General features: G+C 38.7%; 1 protein-coding gene across 1 annotated transcript in view; it reads right to left on the bottom strand.

Annotated features, from left to right (window-relative positions):
* Positions 1-22,183, bottom strand: part of CATSPERE (catsper channel auxiliary subunit epsilon) — a 199,859-nt gene that overhangs the window by 133,017 nt on the left and 44,659 nt on the right. The window contains exon 5 of the mRNA XM_047077101.1: positions 2,139-2,216. Coding sequence (XP_046933057.1) covers positions 2,139-2,216 — 78 coding nt within the window. The remainder of the gene's footprint in view (positions 1-2,138; positions 2,217-22,183) is intronic.

Here is a 22,183-nt window from a genome sequence, read left to right as displayed (position 1 = left end):
ATCTAAGTACAGCATAATGAGTATAGTTAATAACACAGTATTAAATAATGAAAGTTGACAAAAGAGTAAATCTTAAATAATCTTACCACAAAAAACAAGTGGTAATTATGTAGGTGATAAAGGTGTTAAAAATTCTACTATGGTAATCATTTCACAACATATAAGTGTATCATATCAACAGTGTATACCTAAACTTACACAATGTTATATACCATTTATATCTCAATAAAGCTGAACAAAAAGAAAGAAACCAACACTCCTTACAAACAAAAGAAAACAAAAGCCCATCCAAAATTCATCAACAGTAGAATGGATGAAAAATGCATAGTATGTTGAAATGATGAAATATCATACAGGATCAAAAATGAATAAACTATAGGTACAGTATAACATGAATAAGTAATATAAAGTTGACCCCCCCCAACAGCAATATGTACAATGTATACAAAACATGATTCCATTTATATAAAGTAGAAAAGTAAACACAAAACCAAAACCCACTAAACCAAACTACATTGGTTAGGAATCATGCAACAAGCTAAAAATAAAAAATAAAAAATAAAAAATAAAAAAAAGCAGAGCAATTATTACCATAAAATTCAGAATAATGGTTACTTTTAGATGGAACAAAATGATTATATCCATACAAGTACTTCTAAGGTGGAGGGAGAAATTATGCTCATTCAGAGTGCACATATGGGGAACTTCTGTACTATTGTTGGTGTTTTACTTCTTGATAGTGGTTATAGGGCTAATTGTTATTATTCATTAAACTATATTGTACACATCTATGGTTTTTTCTTTCTGATATGATTCATAGTTAAAATTGTAAGAAAAAAACCTCAAAATAAAACCCTACAATTTAAAGTACTTTTTAAAAAATATTTTTATTTATTTTTGAGACAGAGCATGAGCAGGGGAGGGGCAGAGAGAGAGGGAGACACAGAATCTGAGGCAGGCTCCAGGCTCCGAGCTGTCAGCACAGAGCCTGATGCGGGGCTCGAACTCATGGACCGTGAGATCATGACCTGAGCTGAAGTCGGACGCTCAACCGACTGAGCCACCCAGGCGCCCCAATAGGTTGTCATTCTGATTTGTTAGTCCATCTCTTGTGAATTTGGCTACCAAGAGGCATGTAACATACTATTCAAAAATTATATCTTGACTCATTAAGACATAGTCTCATATGAAACTAAAACTCATTTTGTTCTTCTCTTCAATAGGTTTTTGTTATAACAGAAGACAGAAAACTTAAATCTTGAAAGAGATAAATTTGTAACAAATGAAATAAAGGACTTACAGATCTTCCTTGAATTACAATTGGCTATAAATTGAAAATATCATTAAGTGGAAAATGCATTTAATGCACCTAACTACCAAACGTTGTAGCTTAGCCTAGCCTACCTTAAATGTGCTCAGAACACTCACATTAGCCTAAAGTTGGGCAAAACCATCTAACACCAGGGCTGTTTTATAATAAGGTGTTTAATGTCTCATGTAAATATCATTGAATACTGTACTGAAATTGAAAAACAATGGTTGTATGTGTTCAGAATAGTTTAAATGTACTGGTTGTTTTTTCTTGTGACCCCTGCCAGCACCCAGTGTCACGCAAAAGTATCATGCCACATTGATAGCCCACTAGTCTGGGAAAAGATCCAAGTTCAAAGTACAATTTCTATTGAATGTATATCACTTTTGCACTATAGTGAATTAGAAAAACTGTAAGTCAAGCCACATAAATTGAAGACCATCTGTGTTCATCCACTGTACTGCCCCTTTAGGAAATTCACTAGTGTCCAAGTGGTAAAGGGTTCAGTAAGGGACTGGACAGATTTTTGAAAGATGATATCTAGACAGATGCTCAAGGAACACCTTCAAAGCACTTTGAAGGTTAGCATCTTCGTGGATAATGCGGTTCATAGAAAGTAAGGGCAATGCTCAATTAGAATTCAGGAGAAAGATTTATAATTGGGGAGACTGAGCACTAGCTCAAAATCACTATAGTGGCTAAATGTAATGGATAATTAAAGTGTGTTTAGTTAGTTCTGGAATGCTTAAAATAAATTATTCAAAGCCCTTAAAAAGGAACCGTAGCATATTATTTTATCTGTGATAATAGTAATGTTTCCACCTACTAGTGAAGGTTCATTTGCATTCCGTAGAATCTCACTGGGATCTGCATTTTCTGGGTCATATATCCATACAACGATAACCTACAAAATAAAAAAGTGTTTGTATTTTTCTACATTTTGGACAAATTTCATTTTTATAACAATAAAAATGTTTTTATTTATTTAAATATTTTTGATTATCCCATTAAAAAACTCAAAAGTGATACATATTGTTTTTAACAAGTGAAACAAACCAAAGACCTATGAAGGAAGAGTTAATTTTCCTCTACACTTTTGAAGTAACCAATGTTAAAACTGTGCATGTGGGGCGCCTGGGTGGCGCAGTCGGTTAAGTGTCCGACTTCAGCCAGGTCACGATCTCGTGGTCCGTGAGTTCGAGCCCCGCGTCGGGCTCTGGGCTGATGGCTCGGAGCCTGGAGCCTGTTTCTGATTCTGTGTCTCCCTCTCTCTCTGCCCCTCCCCTGTTCATGCTCTGTCTCTCTCTGTCCCAAAAATAAATAAACGTTAAAAAAAAAAAAAAAACAAAAAACTGTGCATGTATGTTTATATCTCTTTCTCTATAATCACAATTCAACACTTGGTTTTGTCACTCGATACATCACTTGATCTACACCATTGTCATTTCAATAGATGTAGATCTAATTTTTTCTTTCTTGTTGATTTTTTCCTTGAATAGACAATTTAGTCACATAGTTAAAAACAAATTATATTCAAAATAAAGTGAATTTTGTCTTTCCCACTCTGTACTCCATCACTCACTTCTCACTGTATCCCCAAGTATCTACTATCACTTGTTTATATTTCTATAAAATTTTTGTGTATAACTAAGATGTTATTTTTTCTTTCTTATAAATGCAAGTATTCTAAACATGTTTTTTCCTTTTTTTTAATTAAAAAAAATTTTTTTAACGTTTATTTATTTTTGAGACAGAGAGAGACAGCATGAACGGGGGAGGGTCAGAGAGAGGGAGACACAGAATCTGAAACAGGCTCCAGGCCCTGAGCTGTTAGCACAGAGCCCGACGCAGGGCTCGAACTCACGGACTGTGAGATCATGACCTGAACTGAAGTCAGACGCTCAACAGACTGAGCCACCCAGGCGCCCCATAAACATGTTTTTTTTCAAACATATTCTTCACTTAAAGTTATATCTTAGAGATCTTTACATATTTTCATGAACTTTTCCACTGGATATTTTTCCAAATTATGGAAGAATCATTATTTACTTAACTAGTAACCTACTAATAAATTTGTTCTCAATCCTCTGCCATTATAATCAATGCTATAATGAGCAATTTTGTACATATATTATTTTGTGCTTTGGAGTATGACTAAAAGTGTGATTCTTGAGCCATACAGTATATGCTTTTGTAATTTTCACAGATACTGCAGTGTATGAGATTTCTTCTTTCTTCATTGTGTGTTGTCACACATTTGGAACTTGCCAATCTGGTGGGTGAAAACTGGTGCTTTGATGCAGTTTTAACCTCCATCTCTTTTATTATAAAAACGTTTGAGCATCTTTCCATATGTTCAAGGTCCACTTGTATTTCCTGTCTTGTGAACTATCTGTTCACTTCCTTTGCCTATTTTCCATTTTCTATTGGGCTGTTAGTCTTTGATTTATTAATTTGTAGAATTCTTTATGTTAATAACTTCGACATCTGTATGTTCTAAATCTTGCTCTGTGTTTTGGTTATATGGATACACACACACACACACACACACACACACACCTATATACACATACATGAAAATTTTATTCCCTATATAATGATATCATATTCCTATTTATCCTATTTCATCTGTTTGCTTTAATTCTATATTGTCCTTTCATATTGATGTGCTTCCTCCTTTCCTTCCTTCCTTGCTTTTTTATAGCACGGCTTTATTTTTCCTTTATAGTCCCTTCACCTATTAAGCCTCTCTCAACCTATAAAACGATTTAAACAACTATTATGTGCCCTCCCCTATTTTTCTCTACACCATATAAGCATCTACAGACATGTAGACAAATACATATTTACATGTATTTTTAAAAAGAGGCATTTTAAGAGTTTTTAAAACAAAACTGGATCATATTATACACACTCCCATATTCTCTTTTTCTCAGGCAAGTGTACCCCATTGAAAGTCCCCAGTGTCAGTTCTCATAAAGCCTGAATAATATTTTACAATGTGGTTATGCTGTAATTTATAGATCAATTTCTCTAATGGAGCTTTACTGTGGCTCCAGTTTTATTATGTTTTATTAGTGTTTTACCACTAATATAATGCTGCAAAATATAGGACCTTTTTCATATAGCTTTATGTACTGGAGGTCTGACTTCTGTGGAGTAGATTCCCAGAAGTAAGACTCCTGATCCAAAGGGTATAAATACTTTTACTAGGTGTTTCCCTATTACTCTCCAAAAATGTACTAAGTCTCTAACTGTACACATTTTCCACCAACAAAATCTGAGTTACACCCTGTGGCCCAGTTTCCCTCTCACAGTGTTTCTCTTGTTTTTACCAGTGTGATGAGCACGACATTTCATTGTGAATTTGGGTTTTCCTGAGATTATGTGAATTTCAGTATTGTTTCAGGTTTGCTAGATTTGCTCTTGGGTACAGTGCGCTTTTGCATTTTTTGTTGGCACTTACCATTTTCTTACCCTTTGTAAGAGCTCTTTGTTTTGTTTGGACTTCAGGTACACATATACAGAATTAGAATAATCACAATCCTTGGCTCACAACACACTATTATTATTGGTATGACTATCTTTTATGTAACTATTTAAATTCTAAAACAGTAAAATAAAAACCAAGAACCCACCACCATATTCGAGTACAAGAACCTTACAAATATCTTGCATTTATCTACATATTGTTCCTTTTCTGGTTCTGTTTCTGCCCAGAGGTACTCACTTTCCTGAACTGTTTATTTATTTTTTTTTAATTTTAAACATTAACATGATGTTTAGTTTTTGGCTATTTTGAACTTAGTCATCCCACACATAGCCCCCTAGGATCTGCTTTTTTTTCTTTCAACATTGTGTAACTAGGATTTATTTCTGTTGTTGCCCTAACTGAGCCCATTCATTTTTATTGCTATTTAAAATTCCATCATGTGAATGTACCACAACTTTTCCATTTTCCTGTTGATGGGCATTTGGATTCTTTCTGTTTGGGAGGGATGGATTTTATGAGCATTTAAAAAAATTTTTTTTTAATGTTTATTTATTTTTGACAGAGAGAGAGCAAGCGAGCATGAGTGGGGAAGGGGCAGAGAGAGAGGGAGACACAGAATCCGAAGCAGGCTCCAGGCTCTGAGCTGTCAGCACACAGCCCAACGCGGGGCTCGATCTCAGGAACGGCGCGATCATGACCTGAGCCAAAGTCGGAGGCTCAACCTACTGAGCCACCGAGGCACCCCATGAGTGTTTTCTGCTATGAGCATTTCTGAAAACGTCTCTTGATGCTTGAGAGCAAGAGTTTTCTCCTGGGTATATACTCAGGAGTGGAAATGATGAGTTGCAGGATATGTGTCAGATAATGCAGGATGATTTCACAAAATGGCTGCACCAGTTTACAGCTCCCCCATCTCTTTGAACACTTAGGGATATTAGCTGGTTAGTGTCATCTATGTTGTAAAATTTTTTCATAACTATTTATTGTCTGAACTATGCTTATGGTACTTTTGTGATACAAAAGTTTTTTTAAAATTTTTTCTTTTTTAATGTTTATTTATTTTTGAGACAGAGAGAGGCAGAGCATGAACGGGGGAGGGTCAGAGAGAGAGGGAGACACAGAATCGGAAGCAGGCTCCAGGCTCTGGGCCATCATCAGCCCAGAGCCCGACGCGGGGCTCGAACTCACGGACCGTGAGATCGTGACCTGAGCTGAAGTCGGACGCTTAACCGACTGAGCCACCCAGGCGCCCCGATACAAAAGTTTTTAATTTTCACGTTTTCAATTATGGCTATCTTTAATTTAAAGATTCTGGTTTCCAGTCTAGGATAAGATTTCCCTTCATTTTATATGGTACAGCTTCAAGTTCTCCCCAAATCTGGTTTTACATTAAACTCTTTCTCGTATGCCAATTGGAATTTATTTTTTTATATGGTATAAGAGAGGATTACACTTTCATTTTCTTCCAGGAGGATAACATATTATACCGTATTACTACACATAATTGGTGAAATATTTTTTCAAAAAGAGACCAAAAAAACCCCCCAGACTCTTAAAGACAGAGAACAAACTGGCGGTTGCCAGGGGTTAGTTGGGTGGGGGATGGGTGAAATAGGTGAAAGGGATTAAGATACACGCACACATATCATGATGAGGACTGAGTAGTAATGGATAGAATGGTTGGTTCACTATATTGTATACCTGAAATATAACATTGTGTGTTAATTATATTGGAATTAAAAACAAATAAAAATTTTAAAAAGAATAAATTGGAAAACAAAGATATTTTTTCAGTCAAAAAATTGACATTAGATCTAATTAAATACTTTAAAAACTAGATCTTTTGGGGCGCCTGGGTGGCGCAGTCGGTTAAGTGTCCGACTTCAGCCAGGTCACGATCTCGCGGTCCGGGAGTTCGAGCCCCGCGTCGGGCTCTGGGCTGATGGCTCGGAGCCTGGAGCCTGTTTCTGATTCTGTGTCTCCCTCTCTCTCTGACCCTCCCCCGTTCATGCTCTGTCTCTCTCTGTCCCAAAAATAAATAAACGTTGAAAAAAGGAAAATTTAAAAAAAAAAAAAAACAAAAAAAAAACTAGATCTTTTAAAGATCACTCAACAGGGGCACCTGGGTGGCTCAGTCGGTTAAGCGTCCAACTCTTGATTTCAGCCCAGGGCATGATCTCATGGTTTGTAGGATCAAGCCCCACATCGGGCTGTGTGCCGACGACATGGAGCCTGTTTGGGATCTCTCTCTCTCTCTCTCTCTCTCTCTTTCTCTCTCTCTCTCTCTCCCTCTTTCTCTGCCCCTCCCCCACCCATGCATGCACTCACTCTCTCTCAAAATAAATAAACATTTAAAGTATATTTAAAAAATCATTCAACAAAATTTGAGAGTGATTCTTGCTACAAGTTCTGTGTCTTTCCTGTTAAATTGATTCATCAGTATTTTAGTCTTTATTGCTATTATAAATTTATATATTGTACATTTTTTCTTGTCTTATTACTTACACTGTTATGTTCAAGACAATGTTAAATAATAGTGATGATATTTACTGACAGATGAGCACATTTGTCCAGTTCCTGATTTTAGTTGAATCAAAAGTATTTCATAATTTATAATAATATTGTTAATTATTTGAGAAGTCAGTGTTTTTTTATTAAAATAAAGTGGTTCCCTGGGGTGCCTGCGTGGCTCAGTCGGTTAAGCATCCGACTTCGGCTCAGGTCATGATCTCGCAGTCTGTGAGTTCGAGCCCCGCATCAGGCTCTGTGCTGACAGCTCAGAGCCTGGAGCCTGTTTCGGATTCTGTGTCTCCCTCTCTCTCTGCCCTTCCCCAACTCATGCTCTGTCTCTCTGTCTCTCTCTCTCTCTCAAAAATAAAAATTAGAATAACATTTTAAAAATGTTAAAATCAATGTGGTTCCCTTCTAAACGTGTTTTGTTTGGTGTTTCCATTAGGAATGGCTGTTCAATTTTTAAATTTACTGATGTGATCATTTATTTTCTTCTTTACTGCATTTATGGAATGGATATTGTTGTCAGCTTTCTTGGTATTGAACCAATGTTGCATTCTGGAAGATACTGGCCCTTTTTAATTTATTCTTTTAATACATTGTTGGATTCCATTTGCTATTATTTTATGTAGAATTTTTGCACCTATATATACAAGGATATTGATCTACACTTCCTTACTTCCCTTCTCTTTGCCTGCTTTTGGTATCTTTGCATATTTATTAGTGGTTTTTGATTTGTGGTAACCATTAGGTGTGTATATAACCTCTTCTGCATATAGCAGTCCATATTAAGTCCATGGTTGTTAAAGTTTGAACACATTCTTTACTCCTCTCCTCCCCACGTTTAGGTATATATTGTTATATTTCACATTCTTTTATTTTGTGAGTTCCTTGACTTTTTTTTTTTTTACAGAAATATTGTTACTGCTTTGTGTTTCCTACTTTATACTGTCACTTTTGGTCTTTCCACTCAAAGTGTCCCCTTTAAAATTTCTTACAGGGCTGGTTTAGTGGTCATGAACTCCTTTAGTTTTTTTGTTTTTCTGGGAAACTCTTTATCTCTCCTTCTATTCTGAATGATAGCCTTGCCAGATAGAGTATTCTCAGGTGCAGATTTTTCCCATTGAGCACTTTGAATATATCATACCATTCCCTTCTGCCTTGAAATGTTTCTGCTGGAAAATCTTCTGCTAGCCTTATGAGTTTTCCCTGTTAAGTTAGTCTTCTTTTGTCTTGCTGCTTTAACATTTTTTCCTTCATCACTATATTTTACTAATTTAATTACAATATGTCTTGGTGTGGGTCTGCTTTTGTTGATTTTGAGGGGGGTTCTCTGTGTCTTCTGGATATGGATATCTGTTTTCTTGCCCAAATTAGGGAAGTTTTCAGCTTCCCTAATAAATTTTCTAACCCCTTTTCTCTCTCTACTTTTTGTGGCTCTCCTATAATACAAATTTTATTACCTTTAATGGAATCACTGAGTTCCCTAACTCTATTCTTGTTTTGCATAATTCTTTTTTTCTCCCCTCTTATGTTCAGCTTGATTACTTTCCATTACTCTGTCTTTTGGGCTATTAATTCATTCCTCTCCTTCTTCCAGGCTGTTGTTCATTCCATGAGGCATATTTCTCATTTTGTTTATTATGACCTTTATTTCTGCTATGTTGTTCCCTATCTCTGTGTAAGGGTTTAACTCATGTCTTCTACTCTTTTTGAGTCCACTGAGTATCCTTATGATCAATGCTTTAAATTCTCTATCAGACATGTTACTTATATCTGTTTCACTTAGATCTCTGGCATGGTCTTGTTCTGTTCTTTCATTCGGAATAAATTTCTCTGTCTTCTCATTTTGTCTATGTCTCTGTGCCTGTTTCTGTGTTAGGAAAGTCAGCTATGTCTCCTGTTCTTGAGGGTAATGATCTTATGAAGAAGAGGTCCTATAGTGCTCTCTGCCATGTAATGTCATCTGTTCCCCAGGGCCTGTGCTTCTGGAAATGTCTCCAATGTGTGTTGCATGTGCTCTGCTGCTTTGTCCTGGCTGTTTTGTCCTTCAGGCCAGTCATCTGCAGAGGCTCTGCCTATTGTAGGCACTGTTTGGTCTCTGGCCTGAATGTGGCACATTTTAACTAGGTGTGCTTTGGTCTGTTTGTGAAGTGAGCTCTGTTGACTCCACTTGGCAGAACTGAGATGCTGCAAAATTCCCATGATGGGTAACATGGTGTGAGTAGGGGTTTAGGCTGGTCTTTTGGGGGAAGGGGTCTGCCATGCTGGGGCTGAGACAAGCATGGCTCAGATAGGCAGTTCTACTGGAGCATGGGGGAGTGGAGCTTGGTGTAAGCAAGGTAGGTAGTGAGTGTCAGTGCCGCACTGGTTCCCACAGGTGGTCCTGTGCTTATGCTGAGGGTCAGGAGAGGGAAATGACGCTGGCCAATTCCTTTGTTCCCCGAGGTTTCTCTCTGTGAATGCTACTTCTCTAGGACTCGCTCTGAGATGACTGAATAAACTCCCCACTGTGTGCCACAGGTGCTGTTTTGATTGCTATTTCCACAATGTAGGGTTGTTTGCCTGCCTTCTCTGCAAGAACAGTGCAGTGCCATTCGGGGTCTATCCCAGCCAAGCCCACTGACCTTTAAGCCCACTGGTTGCAAGAACTCATGAAATTCGGCCCCTCTTGCTTTCCAAGCCAATTGCTACAGGGATTCATTTTTCCTGTGTGCTCCCCTGTGTGCTAGTCTGTCTCTTGTCCTTCTTCATGACCATGGCTCCCTCCTTATCACAGTGGCCACAATCTCTCTCCCAAAGTGCATCTCCACACTTCCTACCTTCTTTGATGTGGCTTCTCTACCGTCAGTTGTGGAGTTTATTCTGCCAGTCTTCACATCAATTTCTCGCGTATTTAGGATGATCTGATCGCTATTTAGTTACATTCATGGAAGGAGGCGAGCCTAGGATCCTTCTACTTGACTGTCATCTTCCACCCTCGGACCAGATGTTAAAACCTTTTGATCTCAAGACCCCTTCATAGCCTTAAAAATCATTGAGAATATCACAGAGCTTCTGTTTTAGGTGGGTCAGATCTATCAATATTTACCATGTATCAAACCAAGAAGATTTAAAGATATTTATGAATTTATTTTAAAAACTATGATAAACCCATAAAATGTTAACATGACATATATTTTAATGAAAAAGAGCTATTTTCCAAAACAAAGAAAAGCAGAAGAATGGTTGTTTTGCATTTTACATCACAAAATGTCTGTGTTATCTGTCTTAATAGAAGACAGCTGAATTATCATCTGTGCTCCTGCATTCAAGCTGTTGGCACATGTTGTTTTGGTGGAAGTATGTGGGGAAAATCTATCCTCGCACAGATATGTGGTTGGGAAAGGGTAGAGCTCAGGGACCTCCTGAAAAGGTCTGTGGAGCTCTAGGGGTCCTCAAATCATATTGTAAGTACCACTGCTCTAGGCAAATTTTGTTGAAAAATTAGTTTGGGAAATTCTCCTTCTGGGTAACATGAAAGATTAGAGGCAAATAATACAGTAGTGATATGGGAAGGATATATAAAATTTCAAAACATGTTTTACCTGGGTAAAGTTGTGAAAGAAACTTCTGTTGAGAAAAAGAGGAATCACATTTTAGTAAACAGCAGGCTAAATGTTAGTTTGAATACTTCGCTTTCAATATACATGTTTCTAAGTCTCTCAATATTCTTATATTCCATTATAAATACATAAACAATTAAATACTAAATTTTTAAAAAGCTACTATGTCTATAATTAAATATAACGACTGATTCTCACATGTTATCACATGTCAAAAGGCTGACAGGCTTGAATCTGCATGCTGCCTTAGTAACATTACAAGTTCACGTAGCCAAAATTGCATGAGCAGTCTTTAAAACTGTGATATGATCATTCTGCCTAAGAAAGTCTATAGTGTTTACATGCTGTAATTTATGCCAATTTATGCCAACAAAGTCATCAATTAGCAGTGAAAATCTTTCATTAACTGCCCTTTCAATGTAAATTTTCTGAAAGGAACATTTATTTGTATGTTCAGTTGCATGTTTTCTAGAAAGTGATGTTCATTTAATGATATCTGTATTTTCTTTATCATATTAAGCTCTAAAAGTCAATGCCTCGGGACTATGTTCTTTTATTTGCTGACTGCTGCACAGTGCCTGGTACGTTATTATGTATAAAATGGGGAAAAAAGGATATTTTGGGAATCAGTAAGTATGTATGCAGTGAGTTTCTGAGACCATATAACGAAAACAATATTTCATATGTTCAAGCTGATTTTATTCTATTTTTTAAAAATGTGTTTTTAGAGAGAGAGGGAGCACAAACTGGGAGGAGGGGCAGAGGGAGAGAGAGAAAGAATCTTAAGCAGACTCCATGCTCAGCATGGAGCCCAGTTCAGGTCTCGATTCCACAACCTGGGGATCACGAGCTGAGCTGAAATCAAGAGTTGGATGCTCATCTGACTGAGCCACCCAGGTGCCCCCATATGTTCAATCTGATTTTTAGAAAGCAAATGGAAGTAAGTACTATAAATATTGATAAGTGTTCACAAAGAACTAGGTTGATCAAAACGATCCCAAGCTCCAGGGCTGGAATGTCCTCCTTGTGTTATGCTACTTGTCTGAGGTGCAGGAAATAAGAACAGAAGTGGGTCACTGAGTGACTTACCTGTCTATCTGGAAAGGAAAATTTAAAGGCAAAAGGAGAAATGTACTGATAATATGAGAAAGGTTTTAGTATTAATACTAAAAAGCTTATTAAAGGTAAACCTGCAGAGAGACAGTATCAGTTGATGTTAAAGTAACAACCTCGATTTTCATGGAAGATGATGTTACCAGTATTCTGTTGGATCTTTATCAGAATGCTTGCCTTTCTTAAGTGGTGCACAAACTGAAGCGTAGAATGAAAAGAGAGTCAAAGAAATAAACCTGAATGGAGCTGACATTTAAGGTAAGGACAGATCATAAAAAGCCAAACAAAAAGACTGGGAGGGGATCGTTAGAAAAAACAGAAGAGGCTGATGTCACCAAGATGGTACAGTAGAAGAAGCCAACCTCCATTCCCCAACAAAGGTCAACAATTAGACAGCTATCTACAAACAAAAAAAGTTCTGGGAGAGTTCAAGAGTCCACTTAAGAAACTTCAACGAGGTAGAACAAAAACCTAGGAGCAACGGCACAAAAAGGGAAGGAAGAATGCTTCATTTTGTTCTAATCATCCCATCTGCCAAGCCGGCATTGCTCTGTGTCAAGAGGGAACTCACCAGCTGTAGAGTTCCCCTCCCTGGGAAAGGGAGGGCAGGGTGATTGACCAGCGTCCCCAGCCTTTTGGGGTACTGCACGGAAGACCTGTTTAGGTTTCACCCCATCCAGAGACTGTCAAAGCTGAGATGCACAGAGATGGCCAGAAACAAGGAAGAAAGGCAAGCACTACCAGTATCAACCACACAGTGGGAGCAATGAGGGTCCCAGTGACCTGGTTCTACAGGGGACCCAGAAGCTTTCACTACAGAAGAAACCAGTGGTCAGGACAGCCATCATGGACCCCTGCAGATTTCACCAGTTTTTACCCCACAGGTTTTTGCATTCGCAGGTTCCAGCTGCCTGAGCCCCTTCCCATTCCCCTGTCCTCACCACTGGCAGAGAACAAGATCCGTACAAGCAGCTAGCTTCAGCCTCTGCAGCTGTGCAAGTGCAGGATGCAGCCTAGAACCCCACAGCTTGCCTCCACCCCTCTGCAGGTGCTTAGGGCTAGCTCCTCCAAATGTGCACCTCTAGGCTCCCCAGCCCAACTGCCACTACTTGCTCCATTACCTTGGGCATGTCTGTGGCAAGACCCTGCATCTTTGGGAAGTCATTCCAATGGTCAAAGCTGTTTGTGCGTCTAGGTCTGGCCTTGTCTACTATCACCGGCCTCCATTACTTGTGCCCATATCTGTGGTGAAACACCACAGCCACAGGAATGCACACAGATAGCCAGGACTCCTACAGTTGTTTGTATGCCTGCATTTGGCCTGACCCTTGCTGCTGGCCCTGACCCTCAACACTATGTGTGTGCCTAAAACTGGCCCCTACCAGGACACAGGAAACTACCAGCAGGCCCCCACAGCTAAATATGTGCACACCACTGGTTCGGGCCACTACCACTTCCTGCTCTGGTCCCTAGCCACTGGACCTGGAGGAGCTGTGGAGAACATTAACAGCCCTTGCAGTCACTGTGAACACTACATAGCACTTGCCAAATATCACACAGTTGTTGATGTTATGGACTCCAGTGGCCTGACCTAATGAGACATCATGCATCTCTGAACCCCAAGGTGCCACATGCCCCCGAGGTGCCCTACATCACTAGACCTGGGGTCACTGTATTCTCCACCCACCAGTGAAGGTTTTCCTTAGCAAAGTCAGTCTTCCAAAGTTTGGAAGAGGTGACTGCTTTTTCAAATACATAGACACTTATGTGAGGCTAAAGGGAACATGAAAAATCAAGGAATCATGACACCACCAAAGGAATACACAAATTCCAGTAATGGGTCCCCCCAAAAGGGAGATACATAAATACTTCACAAAGGAATTCAAAATAATGTGTCTAAAGATGCCCAGAGAGCTACAAGAGAACAAAGGTCAACAATTTAATGAAATCGGAAAAACAACAGAAGAATAAACCAAGAAGTTCAACAGACGGAAAACATGGAAACACACACACACAGAGAAAATTTGAAGCTAAGGATACAATGACTGCACCGAAGAATTTACAAAAGATCTCCAAGAGCAGGCTGGACGAAGCAGAAGAAAGAATCCATGAACTCAAAGGCAGATCATTTGAAATTACCCAGTTCAGAAAAGAAAAAAGAAAAAAAGAATAAAAAAGGATGACCAAAGCCTGGGATACCATTAAGAGAAACAATCAGTGCATCACTGGAGTCCCAGGAGGAGAAGGGAAGGAAAATCTTAAAGATAAAATGGCTGACAACTTCCTAAATCTAGGGAAAGATTTGGATATTCAAGTTCATAAAGCTAAATCACCCCCAAATTTCAATGTAAAATGATCTTCTCCACAGCCATTATAATAAAATTATCTAAAATAAAATACAAAGAAGAGAATTTTAAGAGAGGGAGGAGAAAAAAAAAAACAAACCCTCTCATACAAACGATCACCCTTAGGTGATCTCAGCAGAAACCTCACAGTCAGGAAAGAGTGAGATGATACATTCAAGGTGCTGAAAGAAAAAAACTTCCAACCAACAACACTTTATCAGCAAATCTGTCCTTTAGAAATGAAAGCAAGATAGACTTTCCCAAACAAATAAAAATTGAGGGGGTTTATCACCACTAGGCTTGCCTTACAAGAAATGCTGTAAGGAGTTCTTCAAGCTGAAATAAAAAGTCCTCTAATTAGTAAAAAGAAAACACGAAAATATATAACACTCTAGTAAAGGTAAGTCTATAATGAGATTCTGAATATTTTAATATTGTAGCAGGGTGGTGTGTTAGCCACTTACCTTTAGTATAAAGGTGGAAGGACAAAAGTATTACAAATTATAATGGCCACACAACATCAGAGATGTGGAATTCTGGGAAGATGGCAGAGTCGGAGGATTCTAAGCTCACCACATCCCACAGACACACTGAGATAACAGCCACATGAGTGCAACTAACACGGAAAATGACTGAAAGACTGGCAGAACACACTTTTCACACTTAATCGTAGAGAGGAGGCCGCGTCAAAATGGGTGGGAAAGGCTTTCGGGAAGCCTTGGCTGGGAAGTTTGGCTGGGAACCAAACACGCTGGTGAGGCCAACCCCAAACAGGAGGGACAGCTCAAGCACGGAGAAGCGAGAGCATCAGACTCCACACCGGGCACCCCAGGCACGGGGAACCCAAACTGGGAAGATGAGTACCCATAACACTTGGCTGTGAAAACCAGTATGGCTCAATTTCATGAGTTTTTACAACCAGCAGGGCTTAGCTCTGAATACCTTAAAAATCAGTGGGCTTAGCTCCAGGAGAGCCATTGTGCAACAGGAAACTGAAATGCCACCTGTAAAGGGCCAGCAAAGTAAACAACCCAGCCAAGGCACAGCAGAGAAGCAGCAGTCTGGAAAGTGCCTGAGGTATATGGCACATTTATTTACTGAGGTATCGATTTATTTGCTAATCTCAGAATATGCACTGGAGGGACAGGGACCTTTAAGAGACTTCTCCAAGAACAGAAGAGATGGCAGGCACTGTTTCTCTGCCCCCCACCAGCCTAGACAGCTGATGCTTGTGGGAATGAGCATGAACACAATCCATGTATCTTGCTAACACTGCATTTTCTGCCTCCAGGTTCTCCTGTGTATCCACCCCATCCAACCCACCCCATGTGGAAGGTGTCTCTTCAAAGTGGCTCCTGCCCCAGCACACCTTGCAAGCAGCCTTGGCAGGGACAAGTGGAACTCCAAGGTGACTCCAGCCCTGGGGAGAGGGGAAGAAAACCAGACACACACCAGTGTCCCCATAGTCCCAGCAGCTAAACCTTACAGCTGGCAGTGCAGTGCCCTGCCGGTCGGTGTGATGCAGCTCCCGCACACATACGGGGGAGCAGGCGTGTGGTCTGACTGTGGCCCCATTCACCAACAAAAAGCTCTCAGGGGAAGCACAGGAAGAAATCCCTGCAGTTCAGTGTGACTACAGCACCCACAGACAGACTGGGGGCAAACTGTGAGTCTCACTGCCAACTCCACCTACCAACAAAAACCTCCCAAGGGACAGGCTGGGAGAGCACTCTGTAGGTTGGTGCAAGGGCAACCCCAGCAAATGGAATGGGGGTTGGCATCGGGCCCAACTGCCAGATCCACACACCAAGGAAGGCCTTTGTGGACAAGGCAGGGAGAGGGCCCTATAGGTTGGTGAGACTGCAGCTGAGGGCAGGCACCTGTGCTGACTTCTAACACTGCCCAGTTGCAAGCCCACAGGGGCCCCAGACCGGTTCCTTAATAGCACAAGGACTAAACCCCACCCAGTGTACCCAAAAAAGGCAAAAGTGGGCCAATGTAACTGACTTGACTGAAGGCAAATGTGGCTCAGCCACAACAGTAGGGCATATACAATCCACATGGGAGACATCCCTGAAGTGCCTGGTTCTGGTGAACCTAATGGTAACCACAAATCAAAAACCTTTGATACACGATAAATAAAGAGAAAGGGATCCAAGCATATTACTAAAGAAAGCCATCAGGCCACAGGGGAACTGAGCAAAAGAAGAAGAAAGGAACCAAGAGGAACTACAAAAACAACCATAACACAAATAACAAGATGGCAATAAGTACACACCTATCAACAACTGCTCTAAATGTAAAAAAATTAATGCTCCAGTCATTTGTGTCAGAAAATACAGGGTGACTGAGAGAGCGAGAGATAAAAGGAGATGCATCTATATGCTGCCTTCAGTAGACTCACTTCACACCTCTAGACACATGCAGGTTGAAAGGGAAGAGATGGAAAATCATTCATCATGCAAATGGAAGGGAAAAGAAAGTTGTGGTGACAATACTTATATCAAAAACATACACTTTATTTTTTAAAATGTTTATTTGTGTGTGTTTGTGTGTGAGAGAGAGAGAGTGCGCATGCACACGCACACAAGTGGAGAAGGGGCAAAGCGGGCCCACACTAGCAACGGAAAGCCTGATGTGGAGCTTGAACTCACTCACTGCAAGATCGTGACCTGAGCCAAAGTCAGATGCTTAACTGAGCCACCCAGGCACCCCAAACAAAATAGACTTTAAAACAAAGACTAGAAGGTGCCTCATTAGCGCAGTAGGTAGCGCTTCAGTCTCATAAAACAAAGACCAGCAAGAGAGAAAGGGCATGACATAATGATAGAAGGAACAATGCAACAAGAGGACATAACAATTATAAATATTTATGCACCCAATATGGAAACACCTAAGTACATAAAGCAACCAGTAATAGACATAAATGAAGAAATTGACAATAACACAAGGATAGTAGGGGACCTTAACATCCCACTTACATCAATGGATAGATCATAGAGACAAAAAATCAACAAGGAAATAGTGGCTTTCAATGACACATTAAACCAGGTTGATCTAACAGATATTCAGAAAATTTTCACCCCCAAACAGCAGAATACACATTCTTTTCAAGAGCACAAAGAACATTCTCCAAAATAGATCACACGTTATACAGCAAAACAAGTCTCAATAAATTAAAAAAGATTGAAATCATATCATGCATTTTTCCTGTGTATTAAACTAGAAACGAATCACAAGAAAAAAATCTGGAAAGGACACAACACAAATACATGGAGGCTAAATAACATGTTACTAAACAATAAATGGGTCAACCAAGAAATCAAAAAGCAAATAAAAAAATACAAGAGAGAAATAAAAATGAAAACATAATGGTCCAAAATCCTTGGGGAGCAGCAAAAGCTGTTCTACGGGGTAAGTTTATAGCAATACATGCCTAACTCAAAAAATAAGAGAAATCTCAAATAAACAAGCTAACCTTACACCTAACCTTAAAGCTAGAAAAACAAAAATAAAGCCCAAAGCCAGTAGAAGAAAAAAATAATAAAAATTAGAGAAGAAATAAATTAAGACTAAAAAACAATAGAATAGATCAATAAAACCAGGATCTGGTTCTTTGAAAAGATAAACAAAATTGATAAACCTAAAGAGAGAGAGAGAGAGAGAGAGAGAGAGAGAGAACTGAAATAAAATCAGAAATAAAAGAGAAGAGGGTGCCTGGGTGGCTCAGTCAGTTGGGCATCTGACTCTTGGTTTTGGCTCAGGCCATGCTCTCATGGTTCATGGGTTTGAGCTCTGCATAGGACTCTGCACTGGTAGTGCAGAGACTGCTTGGGATTCTCTCTCTCTCCCTCTATCTGGCCTCTCCTGCTCTCTCTTCTCTCTCTCTATCTCTCAAAATAAATAAACTTTAAAAAAAGAAATAAAGGAGGAGAGGGGTGCCTGGGTGGGTCAGTCAGTTAAGCATCTGACTTCAGCTCAGGTAATGACCTCACAGTTTGTGAGTTCGAGCTCCACGTTGGACTCTGTGCTGACAGCTCAGAGTCTAGAACCTGCTTTGGATTCTGTGTCTCCCTCTCTCTCTGCCCCAACCTCACTCATGCTCTGTCTGTCTGTCTCTCTCTCTCAAAAATAAAAAAAACGTAAAAAAATTTTTAAAAAGAAATAAGGGAGGAGAAATAACAACCAACACCATAGTAATACAAATAAGAGAATATCATGAAAAATTATATGCCAACAAATTGCACAACCTAGAATTAATGGATAAAATTCCTAGAAACATAAAGCTTCCAAAACTGAATCAAGAAGAAATAGAAAGTTTCAATAAACTGATTACCAGCAATGAAATTGAATCAGTAATCAAAAAACTCCCAATGAATAGAAGTCCAGGAACAGACAGCTTCACAGGTAAATTGTATCAAACATTTAAAGAAGAGTTAATGTCTATTCTTCTCAAACTATTTCAAAAAACAGAAAATGAAGGAAAGCTTCCAAATTCATTCTATGTGGTCAGCATTGTCTTGATATCAAAACCAGATAAACACACTATAAGAAAAAAGAGAACTACAGGCCAATATGTCTGATCACAGATATAAAAATTCTCAACAAAATATTAGCAAAACAAATCCAACAATACATTTAAAAAATCCTTCACCACAATCAAGTGGGATTTATTCCCAGGATGCAAGTGAGGCTCAATATTTGCAAGTCAATCAACTTAACACATCACATTAACAAGAGAATGGATACAAACCATATCATCATCTCAATTGATGTATAAAAAGCATTTGACAAAATGTAACATCCATTCATGATAAAAACTCTTAACAAAGTAGGTTTAGAAGGAACATACCTCAACATAATAAAGGCCATATATGAAAAGTGCATTGCTAACATCATACTCAATGGTGAAAAAGTGAGGATGTCCACTCTTATTGCTTTTTTCAACACAGTACTAGAAGTCCTAGCCACAGCAATCAGACAAGAGAAAGAAATAAAAGGTATCCAAATTAGGAAAGAAGAAGTATAACTCATATTTCCAGATGATATCACACTATATATAATAAATCTTGACGACTCCACCAAAACCACTAGACCTGAGAAGTGAATTCAGTAAAGTTTTAGGACACAAAATTAATATATAGAAATCTGTTGCATTTCTACACACTAATAACGAAGCAGCAGAAAAAGAAATTAAGAAAACAATCTCATTTATAATTACACCAAAAAAACTAAAATAATAGGAATAAACTCTTAACCAAGGAGGTGAAAGACCTGTGCTCTGAAAACTATAAAATGCTGATGAAAGAAATTGAAGATGACACAAACAAATGAAAAATATCCCATATTCATGGATTGGGATAACCAATATTGTTAAAATGTCCATACTGCCCAAAGAAATCTACAGATTTAATAAAATCCTTATCGAAATACCAAAAGCATTTTTTTTTAATTTTTTTTTCAACGTTTATTTATTTTTTGGGACAGAGAGAGACAGAGCATGAACGGGGGAGGGGCAGAGAGAGAGGGAGACACAGAATCGGAAACAGGCTCCAGGCTCCGAGCCATCAGCCCAGAGCCTGACGCAGGGCTCGAACTCACAGACCGCGAGATCGTGACCTGGCTGAAGTCGGACGCCTAACCAACTGCGCCACCCAGGCGCCCCCCAAAAGCATTTTTAACATAACTAGAGCAAATAATCCTAAAATGTGTATGGAACCACAAAAGACCCTGAGTAGCCAAAGCAATCTTAAAATAGAAGAAAGCTGGAGGTGTCACAGTCCTAGATTTCAAGCTATACTACAAAGCTGTAGTAATCAAAACATTATGGTACTGACACAAAAATAGACACATAGAGCAATAGAACAGAATAGAGAGTCTAGTAATAAGCCCATGATTTTTATGGTCAATTACTCTATGATAAAAATGCTAGAATATACAATGCAAAAAAGACAATCTCTTAAAAATGGTGCTGGGAAAACTGGATAGCTTCATGTAAAAGAATGAAATTGGACCACTTTCTTATACCGTGCACAAAAATAAGTTTGAAATGGTTTAAAGACCTAAATGTAAGACCTGAAACCATAAAACTCCTAAAAGAAAACATAGGCAGTAATTTATTTGATATCAGCAGTAGAAACATTTTTCTAGATATATATCCTCAGGGAGGGATACAAAAGCAAAAATAAACTATTGGGACTACATCAAAGTAAAAAGATTTAGTACAATAAAGGAAAGCATAAATAAAACAAAAAAAGCAACCTATTGAATAAAAGAAGGTATCTACAAATGATATATCCAATAAGAGGTTAATATCCAAAATACACAAAGAACTTCTACAATTCAACATCATAAAAACTCAAATAATCCAGCTAAAAAATGAGCAGAGAATCCAAATAGACATTTTTCCAAAGAAGACATACAGATGGCCAAAAGAGACAGGTAAAGATGTTCAACACCATGAATCATTCAGGAAATGCAAATCAAAACCACGATGACATATTGCCTCATAACTGTCAGAATGGCTAGAATAAAGAACACAACAAATAGTAAGTGTTAGCAAGGATGTGCAGAAAAAGGAACAGTCATGAACTGCTGGTGGGAATGCAAACTGGTGCAGCCCCTGTGGAAAAATTATGGAGGTTCCTCAAAAAATTAAAAATGGAATTACTACAGTAATTCTACTGGTGGGTATTTACTGAAAGAAAATGAAATCAGCAATTTGAAAAGATATATGTATCCATTTATTTATTGCAGCATTATTTATAATAGCTAAAATATGGAAGCAACCCAAGGGTCCATCCATAGATTGGTATGTATATACAATGGAATATTACTCAGCTATAAAAATCAAGTGAAATCCAAACATTTGCAACATGGCTGGAGATAGACAGTATAATGCTAAGTGAAATAAGTCAGTTGGAAAAAGATATACCATATGATTTCACTCATATGTGCTATTTAAGAAACAGAAACAAATGAACAAAGAAAAAAGAGACAAACAAAAACCAACCTCTTAAATATAGCAAACAAACTGGTGGTTGCCAGAGGGAGGTGGGTAGGGAGGTAGGTGAAATAAATAAAGGGGATTAAGAGTACACTTGTGATGAACACTGAGTAATATATAGAATTGTTGAATCATTATAGTGTATACCTGAAGCTAATGTAACACTGTATGTTAATTGTATTTAGATTTTAAAAAATACAAAAAATACATTAAAAAAATTTTAAAGAGATGTCAGTATTGACAACAAAACATAAAATGTGGGGTGGGGAAATAAAATGGTAGAGTTTTGTATGTGATAGAAGGTAAGCTGCTATCAGCCCCACATAGAATGCTGTTATATCTATAAGATATTTCAAGTAAGCCAACAGGTAACCATAACAAAAACAAACAAAACAAATCTCAGCTATCATAGGTTCACACAAGATAAAGAGAAGGGAATCAAAGTATACCATTGTGGAAAATCATCAGTTTACAAAGGGACAGCAAGAGAAGAAGAAAGGAACAGAGGAATACAAAAAAGTAAGGGGGGCACCTGGGTGGCTCAGTTGGTTAAGCGTCTGACTCTTGGTTTTGGCTCAGGTCATGATCTCATGGTTCATGAGTTCAAGCCCCGCATTGAGGGGCACCATTGTGGAGCCTACTTGAGATTCTCTGTCTCCCTCTCTCTCTGCCCCTCCCCCACTCGTGCTGTCTCTGTCTCTCTCAAAATAAATAAACTTTAAAAAAACATAAAAGAGCAAGGAAATTAATAAAATGGAATTGGTAAGACCTATCTAACAATAATTACTTTTTTTTTTT

Source organism: Lynx rufus, unplaced genomic scaffold (assembly GCF_022079265.1).
Source record: "Lynx rufus isolate CCGP_SWC_20201006 ecotype Redwood Valley unplaced genomic scaffold, mLynRuf1.p SCAF_15, whole genome shotgun sequence".
Lineage (NCBI taxonomy): Eukaryota > Metazoa > Chordata > Mammalia > Carnivora > Felidae > Lynx > Lynx rufus.
Note: the sequence above shows the minus strand (reverse complement) of the source record. Positions and strands in the feature narration are given on the sequence as shown.